The sequence below is a fragment of the Artemia franciscana genome, chromosome 19 (assembly GCF_032884065.1).
Source record: "Artemia franciscana chromosome 19, ASM3288406v1, whole genome shotgun sequence".
NCBI lineage: Eukaryota > Metazoa > Arthropoda > Branchiopoda > Anostraca > Artemiidae > Artemia > Artemia franciscana.
In genome coordinates this window covers 23,172,015-23,199,152 of record NC_088881.1, presented here as the reverse complement: position 1 = coordinate 23,199,152, position 27,138 = coordinate 23,172,015, and the positions used below count along the sequence as shown (strand labels likewise).

Below are 27,138 nucleotides of genomic sequence, written 5' to 3'. Positions count from 1 at the left end.
CAAACAGTATTTCTGTAACGACCCTTCACTGCTCGCTTGAAGGTAGTAAGGCTATTTGAGTTCCGGATTTCCAAGGGGATTGAATTCCAGATAGCTGGTGCATATCCGTAGAAAGTCCTTTGCGAAAGCCAAGTTGGGTATCGCACAGAAGATTCTACTCCTGGAGGTAATCATACATTCTTTCATGGACTACTTTCTCGTAAATCTTCGAAAAAAAAAGGTCAAATAGAAATGGATCGGTAATTACTCGGTTCATTTTTTGACTTCCCTTTGTGAAGGGGTAGCACTCGGGCTAATTTAAGTCTTTCTGGAAAAGTTCCCTCTTCAAGTGATAAATTAATCAGATGAGTCAAAATAGAAATAACAATTGTTTTTGTTGCTTTAACAACTTTTAACGATACTTCATCTACTCCACAGGATTGTTATTTCATACTCATAATTATTTCATTTTCATCACAATTTGTAAAAAGGAATTCAGAAGTAACATGACGAGGTTTAAGTTTGGGGACTGGTGGACTTCGAGAACTGGAGATTAAAAGAAAATAGCCAGGTGGGTGTTTCACCCACCTGGCTAACTGCTTGCAATTCTCAATACCCAAGGGTTCTCCCAATAGCCAAACAATTTTCATTTCCAAACGGACTCGGTCTCGGTTGAGGTTTGGGAGAGTTCACGCTTTACATTTCAAAACAGACACCCATCTCGAAAATAAAAGATTTGTCTACTTTTCGTACAAGTTCTACCATTTGCATTCAATGCACATCGAATCAAAATCTCTGAGCGAAAAAATATAGGATTACCCTTTAAATTGATGTGCAAAAGAAAACACTATTTTTAGCTCAGCAGTGGGTATATTTTCTTTTACATAACCTGTTCATCTAAATTAATCTCCGTAGAATCTAACGTGCTTTTACTAAACAAACATCTTTTGTTTTTTTCTCCCACTGGTTTATGTTTTTGTCAAGTCTCATAAACGAGTTTGCTATCGAATAGATACTAGCAGTGGCGTTATTAAGATTCTTAGAATCTGTTTCAGAAATTGGGCGGGAACAAAAAAGACCATTAGCCTTAAGAGAGCGGGTGATAAGAACGTGAAATAAACCTTCTATTAATACAATTTTTTGTATTAAAGGACTTGAGGATGGGAGATTATTAAAGTATTGAATTTGATGGAAAATAAGTTAATTAATTCAAGATACGCCTTCAAATTTAAGTAATTTCAATTCTTTTAAATGTTTTTACTTTGAAGAATGGGCCATCATAGTTTTCCTATTATCGTACTGTATTTATAAACTCTTTTTAGTTACTGAAATTCATAGTCTAATTGATTTATAAGGCTTTCCTATAATTTCTCCTTTAAGGAAGATATGTTCCTTATACAAAAATCCAATTTTCATAAGACAAACTTTAAATATAAAAGCCTCTATTTCATAGATCATTCTTCAATAGGCAATTTGAAACTAAATTGTCTGAAAATGTGTTTGTAACGTTGCTTCAATATCAATTCAACTCTTTGACAGATGGGATTAAGGCCGTGATTAAGTGAACCTGAAAACATCGAGTTATAAGATTCTTGACATTAAACATTCCAATTGATAGTAAAGGGAATTGAATTATGATTTAGGGAAAAATTTAGATTCTACCTGATTTAATATATGATATAGTTACAAATGATAACGGAATTTTATCATTTGACAATTATCTATATTGGTTCTAAAACACAGATTCTAAAAACATAGTAGTCTAACATTAAAAGAAGAAGAAGATTTTAGAAGAACCTTAAAAAACCTTAGAATACACCTACCGCTACTAGTAAAAACACTTATTTGATGACCCCAGTGGTGGTGAGACAAAAGTGAAGACATCTAGATGTCTTTTCTAGAAGTTCTTTTCTTAGGAAGTGCTATTGCGCTGCCTGTGATTGTGAGGAGCAGATCCTGCCTTGTCTTAATTCATGCATAAGACTATTAGAAGAGGTCAAGCCTTCCTTTCCTTTATTAGTTTCCCCATTAGAAGATATAACAAAACTAAAAGAGCCCATGCCATACCCAGCTTTTGATTCCTTAAAATTTTAGGTTCTATAACAGGTATTGCCAGTGGCGTCGTTTCGGGGGGGGGGAAATGTCCCAATATTTTGGAGAAAAATTGCTACAAAGCCCATATCCCTTGACTCTCTGGATGGAGACCCCTCTTACCACCCAATAAAATGCTGTAGCTACGCCCCTGGGTATTGCTTCAATACTAAGATGAGAAAGAAAAGGGAATAGAGCTATAATTCAGTGTTGTTCGCACTACTAATCTTACTCAGGCTTTTGCCAAAAAAAATAAAGGACTCTTATTGCCGTTATTTTCTAGTTAAGACAAGCCACTACGCCAACTAAGACAAAGGTAATGATTTACTACTAAACTCAGTAATGAAATTTATTGCACATCTTAAAGGAATATATTTGTTACGCAAAAATTTCATTTCCTTTAATTTTTTTTCCGTTTTATTTTGATGCTAAACATTCAGACTAATAAAAGTGGAAGCAAAACTAGCTTATTAATTTCTTTGTTGCTATTGGTTAATTTCTCCTGGAATTCTAATTTCCAAAGAGCGAATCCACGCTGACTCCAGACATTTCCATGATGTTTTCAAGCTCTCGGGAAAATACCAAGGTGCTCTTTCACTGTCATGCAGGAAATTAAGGAGATTAGCCGCCGTAGAGGCCGTAGGGATTTTCACAGTTCTAAGGCCCTTAGAAGCACTAATTTCTTAGAAAGTCGTGTATACCCTCCCTCCTCAAAGACAGAAGGTTCACTGTAAAATGTTGCATGTCAAAGTTTATGAAACCAAACATTAAATTACAATACTTTTTAGTGTTCATCCAACGCCGTTATAGAGGGTAAGATAATTTATTTTTCAAGAAGGAGAGCTAAGTGACTACATGGGATCTGAGTCCGTGAGGGTGAATTCATTTCCAATATCAGAGTCCGACCTGTGTCTTACTTAAAAGTTCTAAAGCCTACTGGTCATTTGCGTGTTATTGATAACTATATGCATTTTGAATAGTGTGCTATAATTTTTCAAAACATAAGCGAAAAATAAAACATAAATCACTATGGTATTCAAGATGACTGGAAAGAACTAATGAAAATAAACTGGATATGTAATATACAGTTATATTGATTCATAGAAATCCGTTAAAGATTTTATTTAATTTTATTTTCTAAAGCTATCAATAGACATGTCTTTTTAAGCGTATTTTGTTTTCAATAAAAAGCAAAGGGAACATCACACTTTAGAACTTCTACTGTTAGGGGAAGGGGGGTAGCCAAATTTACCTTCGAAGTATTTTTGTTCGTTTTAAGTCTGACTTGAATCATCTGTACCAGTATCTATTGTCTTTATGTTTGATATTATTATTTATTTTAATTTCTGTTCCTTTTGGGTTTCATTTATTCTTTTATAGTTATTTGAAGTCCTTTTCAGTTTGAAAAGGACTTTATTTTTGCTGATTTTAAGTTTTTTAATATGGCTCTTTGCTTTTCTTTGAAAAACTACTGTTTTGGAAAGTTTTTCGAAATTAGTTTCTGTTCACTTTTTATTGACAAAATTTTATCACTGGTTAATATAAGGAGTGTTTCTCCAGCGTTTCAGATCTTTGACTTAGAAATTAATATACTGATTCGAATCTAAATTCTTAAGTTGCGTACGATGACTTGAACATTGGCTTTGATTGTGTTCAATATATTTATTGTATGAATTTTGTTAAAATTGAAACCAAGGCTTGGAGCTGTTCTTGACCTAAAATTTTGATTCAGCAGCAATTTACAGATAATATACTCGAAGGAATCCTCCTGGGAAAATGCTCAAGCTATTACACATGAATGAAACTAAAATAGGAGAGTGATTATGTTCCAGAGACGTCACTCAGCTCTCTTTATTTTTGACTCTTTAAACCCTTTTGTTTGTGACCTTGGCGTGAGTCATTGTTAGGTTTGGTATTGAAAAACATTAATCCGACAATCTGGATGCAGATAATGTCTTCTGTGTGGGTTCAATATCCCTCTCAACATTCCCTGGAAGTTCAGGCTTAAGATCCTGGCCGTTTTTCAGAAATTTTGCATACGTCCTTTCGGCAATGTGGATCTAAATATTACCTTTTGATTTATTTCAGCATCTCCTTCAACATTCCCTGAACATTTCAATTTAATACCCTTTACTGTTCCTGAGATATTGCACCCACCATTTTAGCAAGCTGGATGAACATAGTATCATTTTATTTTGTTCAATATCTTTGAAAGTTTCAACTGGCCGATCCTGATATGTTATATATACGCCCTTTTGATAACTGGGGTGGATGCATTTGTATTTCGATTAAGTTCTATATTCTCAGAAAATTTTAATTTTAATACTCTGTTCCTGTTTAATAACTATTCCTGAGATATTGGAGACATACCATGTTCACAACAAGGATACTTATAGTGTCTTTTGATTTATCTTAAGATCCCAGTCGACGTTTCCTGAAAGTTTCAACTTTATCATCTTAGCTGCTCCTGAGATATTGCAGTTACATGCATCGACAGCTGGGATGCATATACCCTGTTCAAGTTCATTATCCTCGTCAACATTCTCTGAATGTTTCAAATTGTTACCGTTCCCCGACCGTTAAAATTGAAAATCTGTCGTTTTGACAACACAGATGGATATAGTTTCTCATGGTCTTGTTTAATATCCTTCTTAGCATTCCCTAAAAGTTTCAGTTTAATATCGGCAGCCACTCCTGAGATCAATACAGATTTGCCCTTTTGACAAATTGGATGCGCCTATTGCCTTCTGATCTAGGTAAACATTACACTCAGCAATCCCGAAATTTTCAACTTAGTAACCATGGCCAATATTGCACATAAGCCTTTTAGGCAACCTGCATGTTCTATGCCATTTGGACGAGTAGAATGCTTTAGTTCAATAGTTCTAGTTGTAGTAGTAGAAGCTACAGTAGTATTTGCAGTCGTCAAACCAGGATAGGCCCACTAAGCCCGGGCCTAGGGGCGCACAATTCCAGGGGGCGCAATAAATTGTCAGTGATCTATTTTTTACCAACAAAACTGGACCAATGTTATTTATCGTCAAAGTGCCAGGTGCACTCCGTCACCTTGCATCCTATTCACAGAAAAGCTATTTTAAAGCAACATGGGAATCCCGTCGACCCTTATAAACTATCAGATATCTCCCAAAAATGGCAACTGAGAGTTTAGTATCACCTCTCTCTTTCATTACTTTTGGCTCATCAATTGCGTTCTGTTCAGTGCTTCCACTATCCCACTATTCCCGAATTTTCGAGACCTCCCCGAAAATCTTGCTAAAACAGAGTGACAAAAACGCTTAGGCACAGGAGCGTCGACATTTTAAATCCCGCCCTAGTATCAGTGGTAGTAGTCAAAGTCGCAAGTAGTAGTAGTTGTAGTCACGAGTTGTCGCATTCGCAGTCGTTAGTTATCACGCTAGCTGTTGCAAATAGTTTTAGTCTTAACTGCAATTAGTCGCAGTACCAGTTGACGGTCGCAGTCACAATTAGTAGCAGTTGTGGTCATAAGTTGTCGCAGTCACATGCATTCGTAGTCATATTAAGTCGCAAGTAGTCACGGTCTCAAGGTATCCCAGTCGTTAGTAGTCACAGTCGCAAGCGCAAGTGGCCTTAGTTGTAGTCATTGACACAAGTAGTTGCAGGTGCTAGTAGTCGCAGTCGCAAGTAGTTAAGCCGCAAGTAGTCGAAGTCGCAAGCAGTCATTGTCTCAGATGCAAGTTTTCACATTCACAGTCGCAAGCAGTTGCAATTGCAGTCGCAGTTAGTCACAGTAGGCGTCACGAATAGTCACAATCACGAGTAGTCGCACTTCCAGTCACCAGTAGTCGTAGTCGCAAGTAGTCACATTTGTGGGTAATGGTTAGTAGTCATAGTTGTAGTCGCAAGCAGTTGCAGTTTCAGTCAAGATAGTAGTTATAATGGTGGCCCTGATAGTTTTAAGCTAATACCATTGGCCGTTCTTAAGATATTGCAGATGTATCCTTTTAATAGCTCGGCCTGTAGAATCTTTTAATTTGGTTTAATATCCCCTTCAACATTCCCAAAGGTTTCACCTTAATACCTTTAGCCTTTTCGGACACACCCGGGATAAAACGTTTCTTCCCTTACCAATAAGAAATCCTGTATGCAAACAATGGACAAGTTTCATAATTTATAACCCTTTCCCCCGGGGGCTGAGTGGGACGTGGGAGCCCCGGAGGCAAAGTTGTTAGACCCCTGACTATTTTAAATAAATTGGTTATTTTAGAGTTTTGATCAGTGGTGACAGGGTATTTAAAAAGAACAAGGGGGTCCTTTGCCCTTCAAGCTCTTTTCAACATAACCTGAAAATATTAACTTAATACCCTCAGCTCTTCCTGAGATACTGCTGAAGCGCCCTTTTGACAACCATTAAGCACATAGTGTGTTTTGGTTTTGTTCAGTATCCCCCTCAACATTGCCTGAAAATAATCACAAGCAGTCGCAGTCTTAAGAAGTCACAGTCACAACTAGTTGTATTTGCAGCTGCAATAGTAGTAGTAGCAGTGGTCCTGAAAATTTCAAGTTAATACCCTTAGCTGTTTCTAAGACATTACAGATACATGCTATTGATAGCCGGGAACCACGTAGTGTCTTTTGATTTAGTTTAACATCTCCCTCATCATTCACTGAACTTTCATCTTAATACCCTTAGCTTTTTTGGACACACGCAAAATCAAACATTACCCCTTTTTCAATGATAAATCCTCTATGTAAACAATAAGCAAATAGAATAATTTACGTTCCTTGCCCCGGGGTTTGTTGGGGGCATGGCATCCCCGGAGGCATAGTTATTAGACCTTTTCACTATATTGAACAAAATGATTTTTTTTCAAATATCCTTCAGCATCGAGGGGGATCTAAACAAGCAAGAGTTTAGGTTGTGCTGGTTGTCCTCTGATCCCTCATGCCCTGAAAGTTTCGACATGTTCTGAAAGTTTCAACTTAATACTTTCAGCCGTTCCTTATGTATTGCTGATACGCTCTTTTGACAACCATCATGCATGTAGTATCTTTTGATTTTGTTTAACATTCCCCTTGATATTTCCTGAAAAATTCACCTTAATACCCAGAGTTGGTTGTAGGCAGTGGAGGCTTATGTCCCGAGTGTAGAAATTTTAGGCACGCAAATTTAAAATAAATTATCTAACATCTATGATCATAAAGCAAATTAAATAAGCAAATTAAATATGAAATTTTCATCTTTCCACGTCTTTTCCAATGTGAAGTAAGAACAGTCGGATTTAAACAAATGAAAAATTGTATTAATAAATGAAAACTTTGGTAAAATTTAGCCTGACGTTTTTTGGGAGACAGGGGGGGGGGACTAATCAGCATTTTGACCCGGACACCAGAACCGCAACTTTTAATACCCTAATCCATTCATGACACCTTGGATCAAACATGCTTCCTTTTCCAAATAATATACCTTACATTTAAACAATGATCAACTTAGATAATTTACAGCTTGTATAGATTAAACATGAAATTTATATAGTGTACACAGGGTGGGGTGGTAGGCTTCCCCCGGGAAGAAAAGAGGGCTTGAAATCAGAGGTGCCATTTGGGCCAAATCTTGGGGTGGACATGATCTCCATCTTGCCCCCCCCCCCCGAATCACTTTGTATCGCGTAATCATCTAGGAAATGGGCATTTGACAGAACTCGAGAATTTTATTATGTATCTAACCTACTTTCAAAGTTTTCAATGATTAATAGCAAATAGCGTAATTACCCCAAGGGTTGTCAAGTAATTACGCTCTTTGGTCAATAGGCGTGCAATAATTTAAATTCAATTGGACAGAATGGATTATGTTTGACATAATGGATTATTATGGCCGGCAAAGGGCCCTTTGTGGTGGAAGCTTGGCCCCCCTGGAAAATCTGGGGTGGGATTTGCCCACCCCTGACCCCCCCAAATGGTGCCTCTACTTGAAGTATTCAGGAAGTATTCGATCAATTTGAATTGTAATAGAAGGTATAGCACGTTAATGGTAAGAATTTTTTTCATTATTTCTCTAATGAAAGCATAATTTTATGTCCCGTTCACCTCCCATATAAAAAATTTCGTAGGGTTCTCTTTTTTATACTAAGATATAAGGGTCGTGGATGAATGGGTTGTTATTTCCTGGATACCTCCCAATTTGTTCGGGAGGGGGAAATCTTCAAAATAGTAAATAAATATTGGCTATTTGATAATTAATGGGAGTTACTGCGAAATATAATTAGAATTAAGAGGTATTGGCAGTAATAGAAGTTTCAGAAACTCCTGGGCTATAGTATCAAATCAAAAAACAAATTTGCTTGAAAGGGTCGGTATAACTTTACCTCCAGCTCTTTGCTTTCAATACCCTAAGCTATTGAAAAAACGTACTGCCGTTACTGGTATTCCTATTGCTAAAATGGAAAAAATCAAAACAATTGAAACAGGTAAAACCACAACGAAGAAACTCGCATCTGGAGTCCAATCTCAACTCTAGATAACCCTGATCCTATTATTTTACAACTCCGAGCCCGAAACAATGTCTCGACTCAGCCGTGGATAGATTGATTTGCTTAAATACTCTCTACCAAAATTTAAAGTTTCCTACAAGGCCGCATCCAGGTTTTTTTTTCGGGGGGGATTACAAATAAAAACTTTAAAGAACGCATTAAAAAGTAGTTTTTATGAATTTTTTGACGTTTTTACTTAGTCGGACAAAAATTTTGGGGGAAGAGAAGGGGGTCAAACCCCATAACCCCTTCCACTGGATATGGCCTTGGTTACCTGAAAAGGGGGATTAATTGAGGGTGGGGCATTTACCTCTTAGAATTTTTGACCCTATTTTGAAAATAAACTATTTTTTTCAATGAAAAATACTTTTTTCGGCGTTTCCATTGAAACAGCTGAAAAACAAAAATTGTCCCGCTTTAGATTTTGATGAAATGTATAATTACCCCCCCCCCCCCTCCAAAAAAAAAATCTCGAATTTACGCCACTGTCTTTTACATTTGCTACTCTTACCTTGACGATATAATATTTACGTCATATTTCCCATTAATAAACTAGAAAATTTATTGAATTTATAAGAACAGGGCACCATCACGAAGATCACAAAATTATTAAGTCATTGTAAAGTAATGAAAAGTCTCCTCCATAGATAAATATTTCCTCTAATTTTCATCTCCAATTCTCCAGGATATTTTGTCACCGCCCACGGGACACTTTTCTTGTTTATGATTGGCTAGTAGTCATCATCTATCTGAATTTGTTGAGAAAGTTCTCGGGAGAGCGCAAGTTAATTTAGATGAGGAATTTCCAGGCGTAACAATCTTAGTGAATAGCAAAGAGTAGAACGGATATAATCACGGGTCCTTGAATTATTTCCAGGGTAAGTTCAAACTAAAATCCCATTTAGTGACGCTAAAACTGCTTTTAGTTATGTCTATGAAACCTGTATACCGTTGTGTCAGGGCATATAGTGCAGAAATTTATCTTGAGGTAGTACAATTTCAAACAAAAAATTAGTAAAATTTAAGAACTTACTGGAAACGCCATAATTATCCCGAGATTTCACAGTAAGCAAGGGTCTTTTAGTTCCCCCTCCCTAAACCTTAAAAATGTATTTCAAGATGTCACCTTGGCGATCAGCATTTTGGTATCGTCATCTATTAGTTGGACTCACGATATAATTTGTAGCCGTATGTTCTGACAGGAATGCCGATTGGGATTTTGAGAATCACCTTTTTCATTATTTTCATGGAAAAGGCGCCCTCTAGGTTTTGGGATACAATCTTTTTGGTATTTTCATAAAAAAAATTCGTCCCTTAGATCTTGAAAAATATACTTTTAGCTTCTTCATTAAAAAAGTTGAAGAAAAGTCTTAGTCCCTTTCCACTTTCTTTGCTATCTGTAAATTAGTGCCCCTGTGTTCTTTAAGCTAATATCTTAGTAGACATGTTTTTAATGGCAGGATACCCTAGTTGTTTCGTTGATAATTCTATAGATATTTTCTCACATTCTTCCCAGTGAGGAGGGATTTTCTTATATATAAGTATGGTTTATGGACTCTGACGTTTCTGAGGCAAAGCTACACAATTTTTTGGATTTATGTTTCATGCCTTGAACAGCAGCAAGGATGCCCACAAAGTAGGGTAGGGTTCTTCATATCCTTTCCTAATCAGAGAGAGCAAATGACAATTTTTTTAACCGTTTGGAGAACAATATTTCTTTTCTGGCAAAGAAAAAAATTCCTGTCTAACACCATAAGAGATTTGTTTGGGTTGCCCTCATCCTTAGCCCTTTGAAAAACATAGGTGACTGTCATTTATGCCTATTTTCAGTAAGAAAAGTGGTAATATTATTAGCATATATGTATAGGATTTGGGGGTTAAGAGGGAAAGTCAAACAATTACTCCTGGAGATATGTTCATAATACGAAACAAAATGCATTTGCATATCACCATTTTAATGTTTTGAGGGTTTAACTGGTAATATATCTCAAGAGAGAGCAAAATACCCCCCCCTCCATCCTCCCTGAGTGCAGTTACGGCTACTTATAAATTCAAATACTCTAATAGACCTCAAATACCGTAAGACAAACATGAAATGGAGTTTGTATTGTATGGTAAGATACTTTGGAAAAACTATATGGGAAACATATTTTCTCCTGGGAATTTTAGGGTTGCCTGCCTACCGTGTGCGCTTGCCGTACATAAACATTTGGCAGTAACTATTTGTAGAAGATCCTGATGTTTAAACACATCAACAACTACCACCCTAACAAACTTCCAATATTTTGTCAAAAATATATAGCCAACACACATAGGCTATCTCTTTCTTTTCGTTTTTTAGTATTCATTAAATGTTAATTCTCATTTACCGAGAATCGGCTACTTTTACTTACTCGCATAACTATTTTAATATTTTGGCAATTGAAATCAATGAAAATAACAGAGCATAGACTGTTTTCCCTAATTAAACCAACCTTTAAAAAGTAAATTAGCAGTTCCCTTCGCCCAAATATCGAAGATAATATCGCGTCTTAAATCAACCCATGGCCAAGAATGTAATGGAATTAGCACTGAAAACAATTAAATTAAGCATTGATTATTCAAACCTTCTTTACGGTTCTGGAAAGAAATGCAAGCAAGAACTTGAGCTTTTGTTTTTAGTTGAAAGGGTGCTTTATATAAAAGTAACAAGAAACTTATACATTAAAGTCCCTTTAAATACTTGGTTGTCAAGGAATGGGGAAAAGAGCTATTTACATATTAATGGAATTAGTTCGTGGTTCCAGCAATACCACCCACTCACGTTAAATAAAGTATTTCTCTTAAATGAAAATAAAGGATTAATTTACAAATTGATAAATGATTATCTATGAAGTAACATTATGCAAGTATGAATATATCCAAATGTTATTTTCCTAACATGATCATTCAAATGTTGGGCTAGCGATTCAGCTATCACTATATAGCCTGAAACTGTCTTTTAGCCTAACACTGTCAAGGCGATAGTGATGAATAGTGAAATATGGTGGAGTGCCTGGTTAAGGTTTCTTTATTCAAAAGCAGAAAAAAAATTGGTTTTTTTGCAGACACTATACTTATAAACTAATCTAACGCTTTTACTAGCGTGCAGTATAACATACTAGCCATTTTCTTCAACTCTCATACAACAATAAATAATAATAACGGAAGAAGAAAAATAATAAAAAAAAACAAGGAACGAATTAACAATTAATACTCTTTTAGTAATATCATATCCATATCACACCCATAACACAGCCCAATACTTCCCAGCCACCCCACCATCTTTCGTCCCTGTCACCTCATCTCCTTACAACCCATCTCCCCTACTACCTGCTATAATATAAAACCATCAAAAGCGACCAAATAAAAAGAAATGGATCTAGAAGTTATTGAAAGACAATTTTAAACTTAAAATTCAGTACTGAAACCATATACCCATAATAATTTTCTTAAAGGGCTCTTGATGGGTTAGTCGAGGCTAAACGATTGTGGGGCCTCTCAGGATTGTCTCCAGATTTTTTTCGGGTATAGATCCATACTTATCGTCAAATGTCAGATATTTATTGCCCCAAGTCTACTGGGAATTTAAGGCTATTTCTGTGGAGGCTTCTCAAAGGGTTGGAGAACGCATTTGAAATATTAATTTTTTAAGTGGGTTCTTATTCCTTGATCACTTCTTTGCCCACAGCCATGAAATTATATAAACTCTTTCAACGCTGGGTTTTAAACCTTAAAAATCGTTACCGAACTAAAAACAATATGTGCAATGGCATTGGGGCTTATTCAACACCTAGTAGATCTGAAGCTCAAAATCTACTAAGTTTTACATGGTCGTTTGCATGACTTCTCAAAGAAATTTATTTGAAGTCAATAATTTTTAGCAAATTATCTGATACAATTCCAGTAGCTCTATTAAATATTAGCAATTGTTGCCTTTTCGTTATTCTACTATGGACTAACAGTAGGTTAAACAAAATTCTAGAGCAGCTGACTATCGCAGATTTTATTCACGGCCAATATCTATAGAGATAGCACTGTACCTGACTTGCTTCATTTTATTACCGAAAAGATAAGTTTTTTTTTTTCATAGAAATCATTCCTTTTATTTTGAATACTTCCCAAGTAAGGAAAAAATCTGTAGATGCCTGTGACATATTTTATGAATCGAATTGTGGTAAAGGCAACGGTATCTTTTATACGAGAATGATGCTGGATTTAATAAAATGTGGTCTACGAGCTCAAGCCAAACTGGATCTCATACTTGGCTCGAAGAGCCAAAAGTATGATCTCATACTTGGCTCGAAGAGTTATTCTACTATGGACTAACAGTAGGTTAAACGAAATTCTAGAGCAGCTGACTATCGCAGATTTTATTCACGGCCAAGATCTATAGAGATAGAACTGTACTTAACAATGTTTAACTGTTTATTAACAAAAATAATTTTTTCTTTTCTAAGAAATCATTCTTTTTATTTTGAATACTTCCCAAGTAAGGAAAAAAAAAATTGTAGATACCTGTGACATATTTTATGAATCGAATTGCGGTATATGCCACGGTTTCATTTGTACGAGAATGGTGTTGGGTTTGATAACATATGGTGTACGAGCTCAAGCCAAACTGGATCTCATGCTTGGCTCGAAGAGCCAAAAGTCAGGCTCTCAAAAGGAACCCGATTGGACGTCTCAGGCTATACTCAGATTTGATTACAATCCCAAAAATATTTGGGGTTTTCTTGGGAGGAGGCCAAGGCGAATTTTGTGATGGATTGGACGAGCGTTAGCCAGTGAGTTCACCAAAGGTCCAATTCGTTAGGAATCATTTAGGAATAGAGAACAACCGCTAATTTGTTTGGCCAATATCAAATTTTTGGGAAAAAATGGTTAAATTGTAGACAAGCTACTTTTTGCTATCTTGGAAAATGGTTAGGTTAGGAATATAAAACCCGTGGCAATGAATCCGGGGCCAATAGGGCCAAAAGAAAATACTGTTGAAGGTATTGCCAAGCCACTATGTTAACCCTCTTCTGATTTCTATGTCTTAGAAATGTCCCTACTTGACAGGTCTATAGCCTATTGGAATTTTGACAAAAAAAAATATTGTACATTAAATTCAGATTTCAGTTTCATTTTCTTTAATTTTGATTTTGAAAATGCAATTCCCGTGGTTTGAGAAAAATTTTAAGCCATATCAGTGTTTCTTTTCTAAATTTAGAAAATGTATTTGCAGATCTCTGAAACCTCTTAAATTGGGAATGAGCAAAGTTGTGAAGCTGAAGATACTTTAATTATACTTCATTTAAGCAGAAAATTTATATTTTAAGGTTTCCCTTTCATTAAACAAAGATTTTTAAGGGTTAATAAAGATTTAGAGAGCGGAGGTATGTATTTCAAAATACCTACATAGGACATTTGGACATACCTGCCCATAGTCTATAGATCCATCCCTTAAAGTTTCATTTTCCTAATCTAACCACTTTCCAAGATATCAATAAGTATCGTTTCTTGAATTTTACCAAAGAAATTAACATCTTCAAAATAGTGTGCAGGTTTGTGTCTGTGATTAGTTGAATATAATCTATATTTGGTGATTTTTGAATTTGTGTTTATTTATTTTATTTTTTTTGCGCAAAACCGTCCTATGCTCAGTCATCGGTATTTTGCGAACAATAATAGGCACTCTAAAAGATTAAGCTAGATACCCCTGGCAAAGAAGATCACCTTTTCCCAGGTAAAGCAAGAATTTTCTCATCCGTTGAACTCCTGATTTAATCTAATTCAAACCCACGTGCTTCAAACAGGAAAAATGAAAGAACGCGTCGCGTGCGGGCTTTTGTCCCGCATCATTCATACATTAGTAATTTACCCAACTCACCTGCGCCAGACGTCTGTCAACGGACGCTGAAGCAGCCGCTGCTTGATTACAGTCACATCAGGCAAGAGAACATTCAGAATTTGCTTACTTCCGACTTCCTATTTCCGACGGGGGCTGAAGAGCTTAAAGTTTTTTTTTATGACAGCTCTTGAAAGGGTAACAAGATTAGTAATCTACCCACCTGTAGTCTATTTAGCGCCAAAAATGGAATTCTAAATGTAATGTATCATTAATCCGTAGGGTAACTTTTTTTTTATAGACGATACTTTTTTGTGAAAGTTCAGAATGACAATCTTTAGCATTAGGACTACCGCCGACAGTTTTTCCCCCTTGAGAATATTCCTCTTCTCCTGAAAGTTTAGTACTTTTATTTGATACTCGATTTAAGACATGGGATAGAAAAGTTTTGAGTTTTCGTGATAGCTTTTTTTATAATATTTTGCTTATGAATTGATGAATATTAATTTAGAACATTCGGAATACAATTACTTGATCCCATTCCCAACATGAGGTGAATAAGTTTTTTGCATGAATCGAATCGCACAATAAGATCAGCAAGAGCACATCCAAGATTTTGATCGGGGGGGGGCAAAACTTTAAAACACATCAAAAATATGTTTATATGTAGTTTTACTACAATTTTAAGAATAAAAAATTTTCAGGGAGGAGGGTTTATGCCCCCGTAACGTAGCTTTGATACAGTCTTGAAGATTAGCTGTGTTCTTACCGGTTATATAGTCTGCGGTACAAGTAAGATCCGTTATATTCATTAACGAAAGGAGAAACCTAAGCTGTTTTTATTTTCTCTGATTTCTTGACTTTAATCCCTTTCTGTTAATTTTTGGGGGCTTAGAATAAGAAGGTTTAGAATATGAATACTTCTGATTTTATGACTGAGGGTAAATGAACTATTTTCTTTCCGAAAGATCTTCAGCGTAATAAAAAAAATATACTTGTGGGAGAGCGCAGTTTAAAACTCTTACAAAACTTAATGGTTTAGACAAAAGGATGTCCCTTAATTTTTATAGCCCTTTTTTACTCTTTGAATTCACTCCTACAGTTGTGTGCTATTAGTAATTTTTTTTGCATTTTTAGAAGTGGCCCATCTGTTAAGGTTTGAGTTTGTACTTTCTCTGTATAACAAAAATATAATTTTTCAGTCAAAGTAAAAGCGTAGACTTAGCAAAGAGTGCACTGGTAGCAACGGGGAGAAGGGGGGTATGTGTTCCCTAGACTTTTGACCCCCCTAGATTTTGAAAAAAAAACCTTTTCCTCGGGTATTTTCATTGAAAAAATACAAAAAAACAGCCTAATTGTCCTCCCAAATTATGAAAAAATACATTCCCAGCCCCTAAATTTTCATTAATTGACGCCACTGGAAGAACAGTGCATTGGCCTTATACTTTTTCCCCATGTGCCATCATATAGAATAGAGGGTCTTAAAAATTAGAGAGGAGGGATCATTCAACTCTAAATTAAAAGCTATAGAGTCCCCTTTGATGGCCAACACGGAGCGGAGGTAGCGAGACATCTTTTCCGGCCCCAAGGAGCGTGCAGCCTTGGCTGGCACCAGGTCGAAACTTCAAGGTTGCGTTTTTAGTCAAGGCAATTGAAAGGCCCGATTAAGCGTCTGTGGTTGATATAGTCTTTGCGGCCCCATCAAGGGTAAGGGTCCCAAATCATGCACCTAACCCTTTAAAACAGAGGCGTGATGCATGCATTTTAGTTGAAAGCGAGCATGTTACTCATGGTCCAGACAGCTACAATTTCTTTTGCCGTCGTTCTTGAATTTTAAGGAAAAATAGTGTGTCCCACAAGAAAATACTCTGAAATTTCCACTAAATATTTTTGTGACAACTTCTGACCAAATCAGTAAATTTGTTTTTAAATCTGTTCAAATAAAACTACCTTAAAATATCGTCTGTCTGTACACTTCACAGGATTTTATACCGGTAGTTCTAGCCGTCATATTGGGGTAGTCGTCTGTTTTCTGCTTTTCAGTTCTACCTCTTCACATACTGTGTCCCAAGCTTTCATAATTACATTTCTGCTATTGTGTTGTTTTTCAGTCTTGGAATAAATAAAGGAATATTTTCTAATACCTTATTAACTTTGTTGTTTTACTATTATTTTATTTTACTATATGTTATGCGGTAATGTCAATCTGCGATTTAACGTTGAAAAATGATAAAACTAAAGTTACTAAAGTTTGCCGTTTTTTTTAAACATCGCTGAAACGAGCCACACATTTTACGAGAGTGTTATATTCGCAGCTATGGTAACTAGGAAACTTGGGTAAATTGCATAAAATAGCGGCTTGGTGAACCATGGACTATTATTTATGTCTTATCTAAATCAGTATTGTATCATTATTGTACAATATTGTATCAGTATTGTACCACACCAAAATCAATTTTGGTGTGGATTGCAAACCCTTGGCCCCAAAAACTCCACATCATCCACAGCTTTTTTTTGAAATATTGAGTCTCTTTCAACTCGTGATTGTTAAGGAATATTTAAGCAATGGCCTTAAATCATCACATGATTGTCCCAGCTCAAAACCCTGTTGGCTATACGGCCTTTCCAACATTGCCTCTAGTGGAGAAAAGATACGGGAAAAAAGGTCAAATCTCAGGGAAAATATAAATAATTTTTTATACCAAAAATCAGCTCAATTACACACAAAAATCTACCCGAATCCCCCTTGCACAAGTGTTCCAAATTTGCCCTTGAGGGGAGGAAATGAGGGGAGAAATCGATTTAAGCATAGTTTTAGTATAGTTTATTCAGCATCAGTATAGTTTCGTTCAGTATAGTTTATTGTAATCCTTTACTATTACTTATGTAATTAGAGTAATTATTGTGCTCTATTGATTGTTTCTTGAACAGCAAATTTAATGTTACAAGATTAATTTGAAAGTAGGAAAAATGCTGAAAGTCTAACGATCTAGATTCCTTCTCTATAAGCCAATGGTGTTCCCATTGTACTAAAAATTATAGTTGAAATGATAAGAAAACCCATAAAAATTAGAAATCTTGCAGCTCCATAGCGCCTTTTAAGAAAGATTCTAACAAGAGGATATCTAATTTATCCTGATTGATTAATACACCAATATTTCTCTATACATAAAAGAATAAGTTGCAGCTTATTTAGCTATGACGTGCAATAATCCAATAATTAACTTAATAGGTAATAAGCGCTGTTTAACGCGATTCAACAATTGCAATTGGCTCTTGAACATTAAAAATTACGAAAGTTAATTACGATAATCTTAATGAGCACGGGTGTGATATGGTTTCCGTAAAGTTGGGATCTAAAGGTTTTTTAAGTAAATAATGACAAAGATAGTGCAAAGATTGTGATTATAGCCGCCACCTAGTGTTCCCTGGGTGGGGCTTCCCTTCATAGATAAATACTTCATAGACAAACTTCATAGGTAAATTCTTGTATAAGAGTGAGCATGTTATACTTCGTCGACAACAGCATTGTACTCATGTTTAGGGGTGTATATAGTTGAAATGATCCGGGACTCATCCTCCGCAACTTCCCTCACTTCAGATATGTTGACACGTTGTATTCCTTTTTGCCTATGATCCTTCAGAGATCATTCAGGGAGTGGCTTGAAGGGATCAGAAAGGCGTCGTTTGCCAAAAGGCAATGTGTACATGTTTCACACTTGGCGGTTAATTTCCGTTAAAGATGGTACTCATAATTTGTTTAAATTGCTGATTGCAAACATAGGACCCAAATTGTAATATGAGCTTCTCAAAATAAATCACAGTATATACCCAATATTCTTTTCTACAATGGCTTTGATTTTTACAATAATTTGTTTCCAATTGATTCTGGGCTGTTTTTTCTAGAAGCTGAATATAAAAGCATGTAATAAAAAAAAACTACAATTTGTCCGGCCATCGTGAAAAACATTCACTATTTACTGTATTTTGCTGGACAATAAATATGTTCCGATGTAATTAAACCTTAAGTGGATACCAACTTTAGTGTAAATTACCGTTTAGCATGGAATACGTATTTATTATCTTTTGATCTACAACTCTCGTTTCTGAAGGCCTTTTCCTGAACAATCACAGGTCGAAGCCCCACGTTCTTCCTCTAGGAAAGTCAACTATTCAGACCAAATTTTTTTGGAAACTGAAGAATACTTCGATAGTTACATTCTGGCATATAGCGACAGTAGTAGTGCAATAGCTTATTATAAGCCAAAATATGAAAAATTAACCAGCATAATGAAAATGGAAGCTTACGATGAACTGTTGTTGAAGATTTTAGATGAAAAAAAAAAAACATAAACAGATACCTTAGTCAGAGGGGAGCATGTAAAACCAAAGTGCACTGGTAAATTCGCATTGTGCCAAAAAAATTCAAATGTACATTATTATGCGAATACCTCTAAATTGTACCAAAACGGTAAAATTGTGTTGCGTTGGCAACGCTGCTGCAAGTACCATCCTTTTTCTGCTCATTAACGTTATCTGACTGCTATTAAATCACTAGACGGCAGCACTATTGTTAATATACGCAAATACAGTGACAATTAAAATGTAAACGGATAACAATTTTTATTTTGTTAAGGCGATTTTCACGATTAGTAAAGAACAAATTTACAGCGTAAAACAAACACAACGTTATCAAACACAACGCTGTCGTGATATGTAAACTTGAAAGATAGGATATTACTATAAATAAAGAAATGACTAAAGTGTAATTGAACAGTAATTGTAATGTACAGTGAGTTCAAACTTAAAGTGATTAACAATTATCAAAGTTGATGGAAAGTTGAAGGGGATGCTACCAACCCCTGAAGTCCAGGAGACTGAATTGTTATTTGCACTTCACTGAAAACAGAATATGTTAAAAAATCTGTTTTCCTTTATAATAAAATTCTATTAAGTTTTCAGTAAAGCATAAAATGACATCCTTGTATGACTTTGGCGAAGGGCAACACCAACTTTTATTACGATTATTAATCTTCAATTTAAGTCTTGCTTCATCTTTTACATTAATTCCTATTCGTCTTAGCTTTTGTTCCTCCATGAAGATAATTTCTTACACCCCATTGGCTTGCCATAATATAAAGAAGAAACGAACAAAAATGTTCTTTTGAGGCCAAGGAAAACACTGAAAAAACACAAAACGAATATTTTGAAAAGATAACCGCGTCTCTTCTTCAGCGTAAACAAAAAAAAAATTAACGAAAATGCCAAAAAGGGAGGTATAGAAAATCACAAACGCGAAGAGTCAATGTGAAGAAACCAACCCATTAAAACCAATAAAAAATCTAATAAAAGCCAAATATGAATAAAATCCAATAAAAGCCAAAATTAGAAGAATTAAACCAAATGCCGAAGAAAAAAAAACGAGTCCTTCATCTGTATTCACGATTTGCGCAAAATTCAAAAACACATGAACTGCCAGTGACGGATAATAGCGAACGACTTATGCGTGTTTTCGTTTGTCTTAAAAAAAAGGCCAAACAAACAAAAGGTTTTTGTTCCTTTTTTCTTTATATTCTTCCTCCATTTATTGTAATTTCTGTTCAATTTAAGTTCGATGTTTGATCAGTGTTTGATGCTCATTTATGCAAATTATAACTTAAAATTCACTCTTTTGTTTTTGTGGAAAATATTTTGGGTTTGAATATCGTATGCTTTCAACCAAGTATTTAGGAAAGTTTGCTAAAGGTTATTATTCTGGCCACTTTCATCACGAATACTCCAAAGCAAGATATAATATGATCTAAGCAAAGCCTCCTTCCGCCAAAAGAGGAAGAAAAAATACTACATTTTTTTAGCAGTATATAATTTCAGCCCTTGACATACTATTGCTAGCTGAAGGATGTCTTGCGCTATAATAAAAATGCATAAAATGCTGGGCTATTTTTCTGGGTATAATGTCACTAAACAAACCAGACTCTGACTTGACTATTTTTGACTTGGCTATTTTTTAGGTACCATGTCAATAAACAAAGCTGACCCTGATTTGACTAGCCTGTCATGGCTTCAAAATCTAAACATAATAAAAAATCTACATGTATCGGCACCGCCTACACCTCCAACTTCTCCTAGACCACCGTCACGGAGTCCCCAGCCTAAGGAGGAAGAAGAAGAGATTGACTACAAGACAGTCGGTGACGTCAAACCGCCTTATTCTTATGCTACGCTCATTTGCATGGCTATGAGATCCTATAAGAATAAAATGACTTTATCAGCTATATATAAATGGATTAAAGATAATTTCTTGTATTACAAATTGGCTGATCCTAGCTGGCAGGTATGATTTCTGTGTTATCACAATTTTAAAATTTAACTGTTTCATCCCTATAATAAAAAGGTTTCATCCCTATATTGAACTGTTTTACTTTTGTCATGGAAAGGCAGTGTGGTCTTCGAAGTTATCTATATTATAATTTTATGTACAAATTTTAGTTTGATGCGGCAATATTCACATATAAATAAAATGTTTCAGTAAAGATGGGAGGGGGTGTAATAAAGATCATAATGGTTTTTCTTCATTATCATCAATTATGCTAAACAATGGGCATAATGTGAAGAATTTTTGATGTCATGGCTTTCAGAAACCACGGTTCCAAAGGCCACCGCTCAAAAGTCGGGCTATATGCTATTATCAGTAAACATGCAAGGATTACTACCAGAAGGCTTTAATAAAATCAACTTGCAAAACACGCCTACCCCAATTTTATTAATGCAAAGTTCAACCTGCTGTGGTTCTAATTGAAATCAGGTGTTTGGTACTCTTTTCGATGCTGTTTTGTATCCAAAATAAGAATATTAGTTCGTCATTTAAAAGAAATTTTGCAAAAACAGCATTTTTCAAAATCTAGGATTGTTACTTTTTTATTTTTTTCCGAAAAAAAAGTAAAGATACAAAAAATTCTAAATATAGGGGAGGGGGTTTTGAGTCTCTCCGGTGTAATTATTTCGGGGGATAGGACCTCTGCGAAATTTTTTCTAGCGATTTTCTCCGGCTAGAACAGCAAGTACTTAAAGGAGACACACGTGTTTGCTTCTTCTGATTTTACATTTTTAGCTCTTATAATCGGTAAGTGATTGTGTTAGTGCTGGAACGGGTATTTTTACCTCTCTTCTTTCATATACGTTTTTGACTTAAAAAAACAGTATCTTAAAAAAACAGTTTTGTAAGTAATGATCTCATTGGAACCAATTTGATGTTCTATCATGTTATCGATATTCAAGGCCGTATTCAGGGGAGCTAGGGAGTTCGAACCCCTCCCAAAACGTTTTTTCGACTCGCATAAACGTAAGAAAATGATTATAAAACAAATTTTTGATGCGTTTTCTAAGGTTTTTTTGTAAACATCCTCTTCCCTGAAATAAAATCCTTTTCTACTGTTAATAACAGTTGAAACTAGTATAAATGAATTTATAGCACGTATAAATCTACGAAAATCAATCTGATCACTAAAGAAAAAATCAATAGCCCAAATGGCAAAAATAATCACACAAACCCTAATCTAGACATAATATCTCAAAAATCTGGCAACACTAATATTCATGTTTGACTCTGGCAAATTTTAAACCTTAACTACACGTGTGAAGATATAGAACATCTGCCTACATCCAAAAATGTAATCAAGGTACTCTTAGTCCTCCAGGAGAACTAGAAAATCTTCATCTTGGGAATGTGGTTTTTCATGTTTCTGTCATTTTTTTTTTTTTTTTTTGTCAAAGTTCTGCTCTCTTGTGACAATCTTTTGATTCTTGGACTTATGTGGTTCAGAAGTTTAAGTCTTAGAATTTTTTGTGGCCTTGAAAATTGGGAGATTGTATTATTGAGCCAAACTTGTACGTATTGTTTAAGTTATGCATATCTTTATATTTTTCATCAGGCTTCAACTTAAATCTTCAACCTGAAAGCATGTTTTTCCTGTTCTATTCTAGTCTCTTGCCAAAAATTTTCAAGATTCACCTCCGCATAGTTCAGCGGCTCAAATCTCAGAAAATTTTTTTCTATAGGGACTGGTTTAGAAAAACTATGAAATTAAGCTCAGATTTAGGTCCTCATTCCCCAAGTAAAATATGATTCGGTAATATACAGAGTCAAATGGCAAGTTAATTTTTTTTCTTGGCTCTGTAAAGCGAATCTTATGGGTATTTAGTTTTTTCTTAATGGGAAGAGGGTCTCATAAAAGAGCTCAAGGATACTGACGCCAGACTCCTCAGTAACCAAAACTTCCCCTAGGTAATTGCTATTGTTCTGTGATTTCTTTTTTTTGGTGGGATTTTCATTATACACCTTGGGAAACCTCAGTTTATGATTTTCCAAATCTGACTGCTATGCATTTACATTTGACCCTGTATCAAAGAGAGCAAGCTTATTACAAACATGGATAATGAGTTTTTAAGGATCTCTAGTGTTGTTTTCAGTAAACTATTTGCTAGAAATTTTCAATGTTTCCATTTGAGAAGGCCTTTTAGATTCATTTTATTATCCCTCATACTTTTAATGAATATTTAACACTTACCACTCTTTATTTCTTGCAGAATTCCATACGCCATAATTTATCTCTGAACAAGTGCTTCGTCAAAGTACCACGAGCTAAGGATGAACCAGGGAAAGGAGGTTTTTGGAGATTAGAACCAGAATTTGAAAAATCGTTAGAGAGTGGAACTTACAAGAAACGACGGCTTTCCCAGCCTTTGAAGCCGGGGACGTGTAGGTCATATCCACAGGTAAAGAAGAAAAAAATCAATAAAACTTTGGATATTAGACCATCATATACTGACCCAGACATAGACTATTATCAAACCAATTTACCTTCTCTTAGCAACCCAAGCTTATCAGAAATTTGTAATGACATATATTGGAGTTCTCCCCATGAAAATAGGGACAATATATATTACGAACATCATGATTATAATTACCAAAATAGTTACTGTCAGAGAAACTCGGACATATTAAGGAGTAGCTACAGCTGTACAGAGCTGACACCTGTTTCTGTTGAAGAAGAACTGTTCTCTGGAGATCTCAGTGATGATTCTTCAGCATGTCATACGCTAACAAGCCTTGATTTAACCGTTTATGGACAGCAGATCAATCGGGTAGATTGGAAAAATGACTATGATCAGAATTATCACCATATAGACTATAATCATTATCACGATGCTTACTCGGCGGCTCATCAGCAGCAACAATGGGAAGATCCTAGTCAGAGAAGAATTTTTCCAGTGATAGAATCAGGTTTTGACTTGGAAAATTTGATTGATCTCAACGCTTTATAAAATCAGCGAAATTCTAATAGATTTGTGATAAATATAGTCACTATAGAGGTTTCCGAAACAGACTATCCTTCAAGTCGACCTTATTATCGTTGCCTTGATATATAAGGTTAAAAAAAGGTTCCAGATGAATCTAGGTCCCTTTTGGCTTTGAAGGAATTTAAGATAAAAAGTAAAGCAGAGCTGTGCCTCTAGGAACACAATCTTTGTTTTCCTTAAAAGAAAAAAAAGGATTTGGCCTCAATGCTTCAGCAGTATCATTTTATTCAATTCAATGATGAAAAAGTAGCAAAAGAAAAATAAATTAAGGCTAGATTTCAGAAACCTCTCTAGTCTAAAACTAGTTTTTCAAACTTCAATTATTGGTAGCAATGGAAGCTAAGACTGTATCCAGGATTTCTTTTCTGGGGGGGGGGTGAAACAGTTTTTTTCAGGGGCTAATAAAAAAAAACGCATGAAAAATTCGATTATATTCACTTTTGTTATGTTTTTTACGAGTCAGGCAAACATTTCCGGGGGGGGGGTCAAACCCTCTATCTCCCCTGGATACGGCCTTAATGGAATCATTTTAAACTGATGCGTTTTTTTCTGGTGATAAAACTGCGGTTAGATAAAAAAAAGGATAGATCTCAATGTGTAATAAGCAAAATATATTGTAAAATATTCAAATTTTAAGTTTTCGTAAAGTATTGAGATAGTATTGGCTGTGTGTGAGACTTACGAAAAATTTGTGTGTGTATGTGCTTTTTTTATGTGATGCCAGAAATTATTAATTATAGTAAACGCAAGTTTAAATAGTGTGATATTTATGTGGAAATAGCGCCGACTCTAATCAGATATTTTTGTTTTATTTATTTTGGCAAGATATATTTGATTTGAAGTAGCATATGGAATATATAGATAGATAGATAAGTGTATTTCAAAAGCACATGGGCCATATAAACACAAAAAAATAAATAAGTAACAAACAAGCAAGGAAATTAAACAACAGTATGAGTTACAAACACGAACGAAAAACAGAATACAACACGAAAATGTCTAATTTAACAACAAAAGAAATTAATCATATAAAACTTTTTTTTCCTATTAAGGATTTATCTATGTACACTCCCACTCGAAATATTGTTGTTGGGTTACTATTTTGCAGAATATCCGGAAGCATCAAATTAATCCCATGCAAAATAAATTTCCCGTAGCATACGGAATATGAATCTTAAAAAAAACACAATCAAATGAAATATGCATGAGGATAATTTCTGATGCGTTGATGAACTTCCCTTTTTTTTAATTTAGACTAATTGGTTTTTAAAATCGTGCATTTAAAAACAAAGTGTATCAACTAATTTTGGTAGTAACGTAAAAAATACGTAGTGCACGTAAAAATAGATTACGTAGATAACGTAATAATACGTAACGTAAAAAATTACGTTACATAAAAATTAAAAAAGTAAAATTAAAATTACGTAACGTAAAAAATACGTAGTACACGTAAAAAATAGTGCCAAAAGTAACTTGTAAGGTACGTGCAAATTCTACTGGGCCCGATGCGCACAGTGGCACAAAAGAAAACCTCAGAGAGGGAGGGCAAAATATATTTTTTAAATCTAGAGGGGGATTATGTTTCGATTTTTCAATGAAAATATAGGGCATATTCAGTAATAATACAAAAAAATTATTTTTGAAATCTAGAAGGCGGAATACTCTTTGACATGCACCTTATTGGCTCCAAAGGATACACATGAAGATTAAACCAAGAATATAGCCAATTAAATGCTTAATGATTTCATTCCCTATTGCCAAGGCTTTAGGTTATTATAATTTGATATTAGAGACTATAATATAGCGATTCAATCTCGCAAAAACCTCAAATTCAGCAACAGATACCTGTTGGAACGACTCGCTGATTCTGTTCAAGCCTGTGGGAAAAAAAAACTATTGAAAAGACCAATATAATTCTTAAGAAAAAAGGAAGGAAAAGCCCTTAAGGTATCACCCTAGTCATGTAACGATGATTCTGAGATAAAGAATTTTTAGCTACACAAACCGTGTTCAGAAATAATTTTTAGCTGAACAAGTAGTGAGACTCTTCGTAAAAACACAGACTATGCGTCAAAGCCATATCCAGGTGGTTACCAGATTTGGAACCCCCCCCCCACCGAATTGCCCGAATCATAAAAAAATAAAGTTTGTATAACCCTATCCCCACACCAAAAATATTACCACCCCCGAAAAAAAATCCTGGATGCGTCCATAACCATGTTGTAGTTTTTTGTCAAATGCTCAACTATTCAAAATAAACTTTGCCCTTTTAACTTAATATTTATGAAGCTTTTTATTGTCCAACATTCTAGACATTTAAGGATCCCGCCCCCCTTTCGGCTGAATAGATTTCGTATCTTTCCACTGTTTGAACTTTATAGGATGTTTTGCATGAAATAAGGCCATTATAGTTATGGGCACCACCAGGAAGGATGCAGAGGGGAATAGACCTCGAGAAAAAGTAAACTATAATAACTTCACTTTGAAATCTATGCACCTAGAACGTGGTGTCAGAAAGCAACAAACTTTAAGTAAGAAATTAAATTTCAGGCCACTCTAATGAATAAAAAACGGGGAACAAAGCTGTAAATAATATTTGTTGAATTGAATATTTTAAATATCAACAAAATTGAATATATCAATATCAACAAATTGAATATAATTGAATATCAACAAATTGAATATTTGTTGAATATTTGTTGAAATAATATTATGAAAAATATAATATTTAACATAAATCAAAGGCTTTCAATTTTTATAAAAGCAGCATAAGGTTTTATTTTGTTGGTGATTCTGGCAGGATTTCTGCGCAATCGCAATTTTCGACAAAATAATGTGACTTATTTCACACCATTACTTAAAAGTCGCTCAGCAAAAGCATAAATAAAGAATGGCGTAAACATTGACATCAATTTCGCCGTTACGTATCGAGTACCGAAACGCTACTGTTAGAAACAGAGTGAAGCTGCACTTTATCTTCTGAATAAAAATAATTGATGAGATAATAACATTGTTACTTTATATTCCTGACTTAAATCCATTTAATATTGCAATGAATTTAATTTACAATTGATCAAAAATTTCTTTTTATTTAGTTAATATGCTTTAAGTTAACTTTGCTTACACGCAAGGCAGTTTTAGTCCAACTTTTTCAAAATAAGGCAAAAGTAAGAAAATATGTATATATATATATATATATATATATATATATATATATATATATATATATATATATATATATATATATATATATATATATATATATATATATATATATATATATATATATATATATATATATATATATATATATAGGAAACCACAAAAAATGTCAAGATTTCAGGGATT

At 34.8% G+C, this 27,138-nt stretch overlaps 1 protein-coding gene across 1 annotated transcript; it reads left to right on the top strand.

The window, feature by feature from the left end:
- Positions 1-9,377: 9,377 nt before the first annotated feature.
- LOC136039443 (uncharacterized) lies at positions 9,378-26,993 on the top strand. The gene is made up of 3 exons (XM_065723197.1): positions 9,378-9,457; positions 20,442-20,764; positions 23,017-26,993. Exons 2-3 carry the CDS (start codon positions 20,447-20,449, stop codon positions 23,752-23,754), a joined length of 1,056 nt encoding a protein of 351 aa, XP_065579269.1. The 5' UTR covers positions 9,378-9,457; positions 20,442-20,446; the 3' UTR covers positions 23,755-26,993.
- The last annotated feature ends 145 nt before the right edge of the window (positions 26,994-27,138 follow it).

What these genes read in the sequence shown, in the direction of transcription:
- LOC136039443 (XM_065723197.1), top strand. Translation starts at nt 20,447, where the DNA reads ATGTCAATAAACAAAGCTGACCCTGATTTGACTAGCCTGTCATGGCTT. An exon ending in TGGCTGATCCTAGCTGGCAG is followed by an intron (nt 20,765 to 23,016) that starts GTATGATTTCTG and finishes TATTTCTTGCAG; the next exon opens with AATTCCATACGCCATAATTT.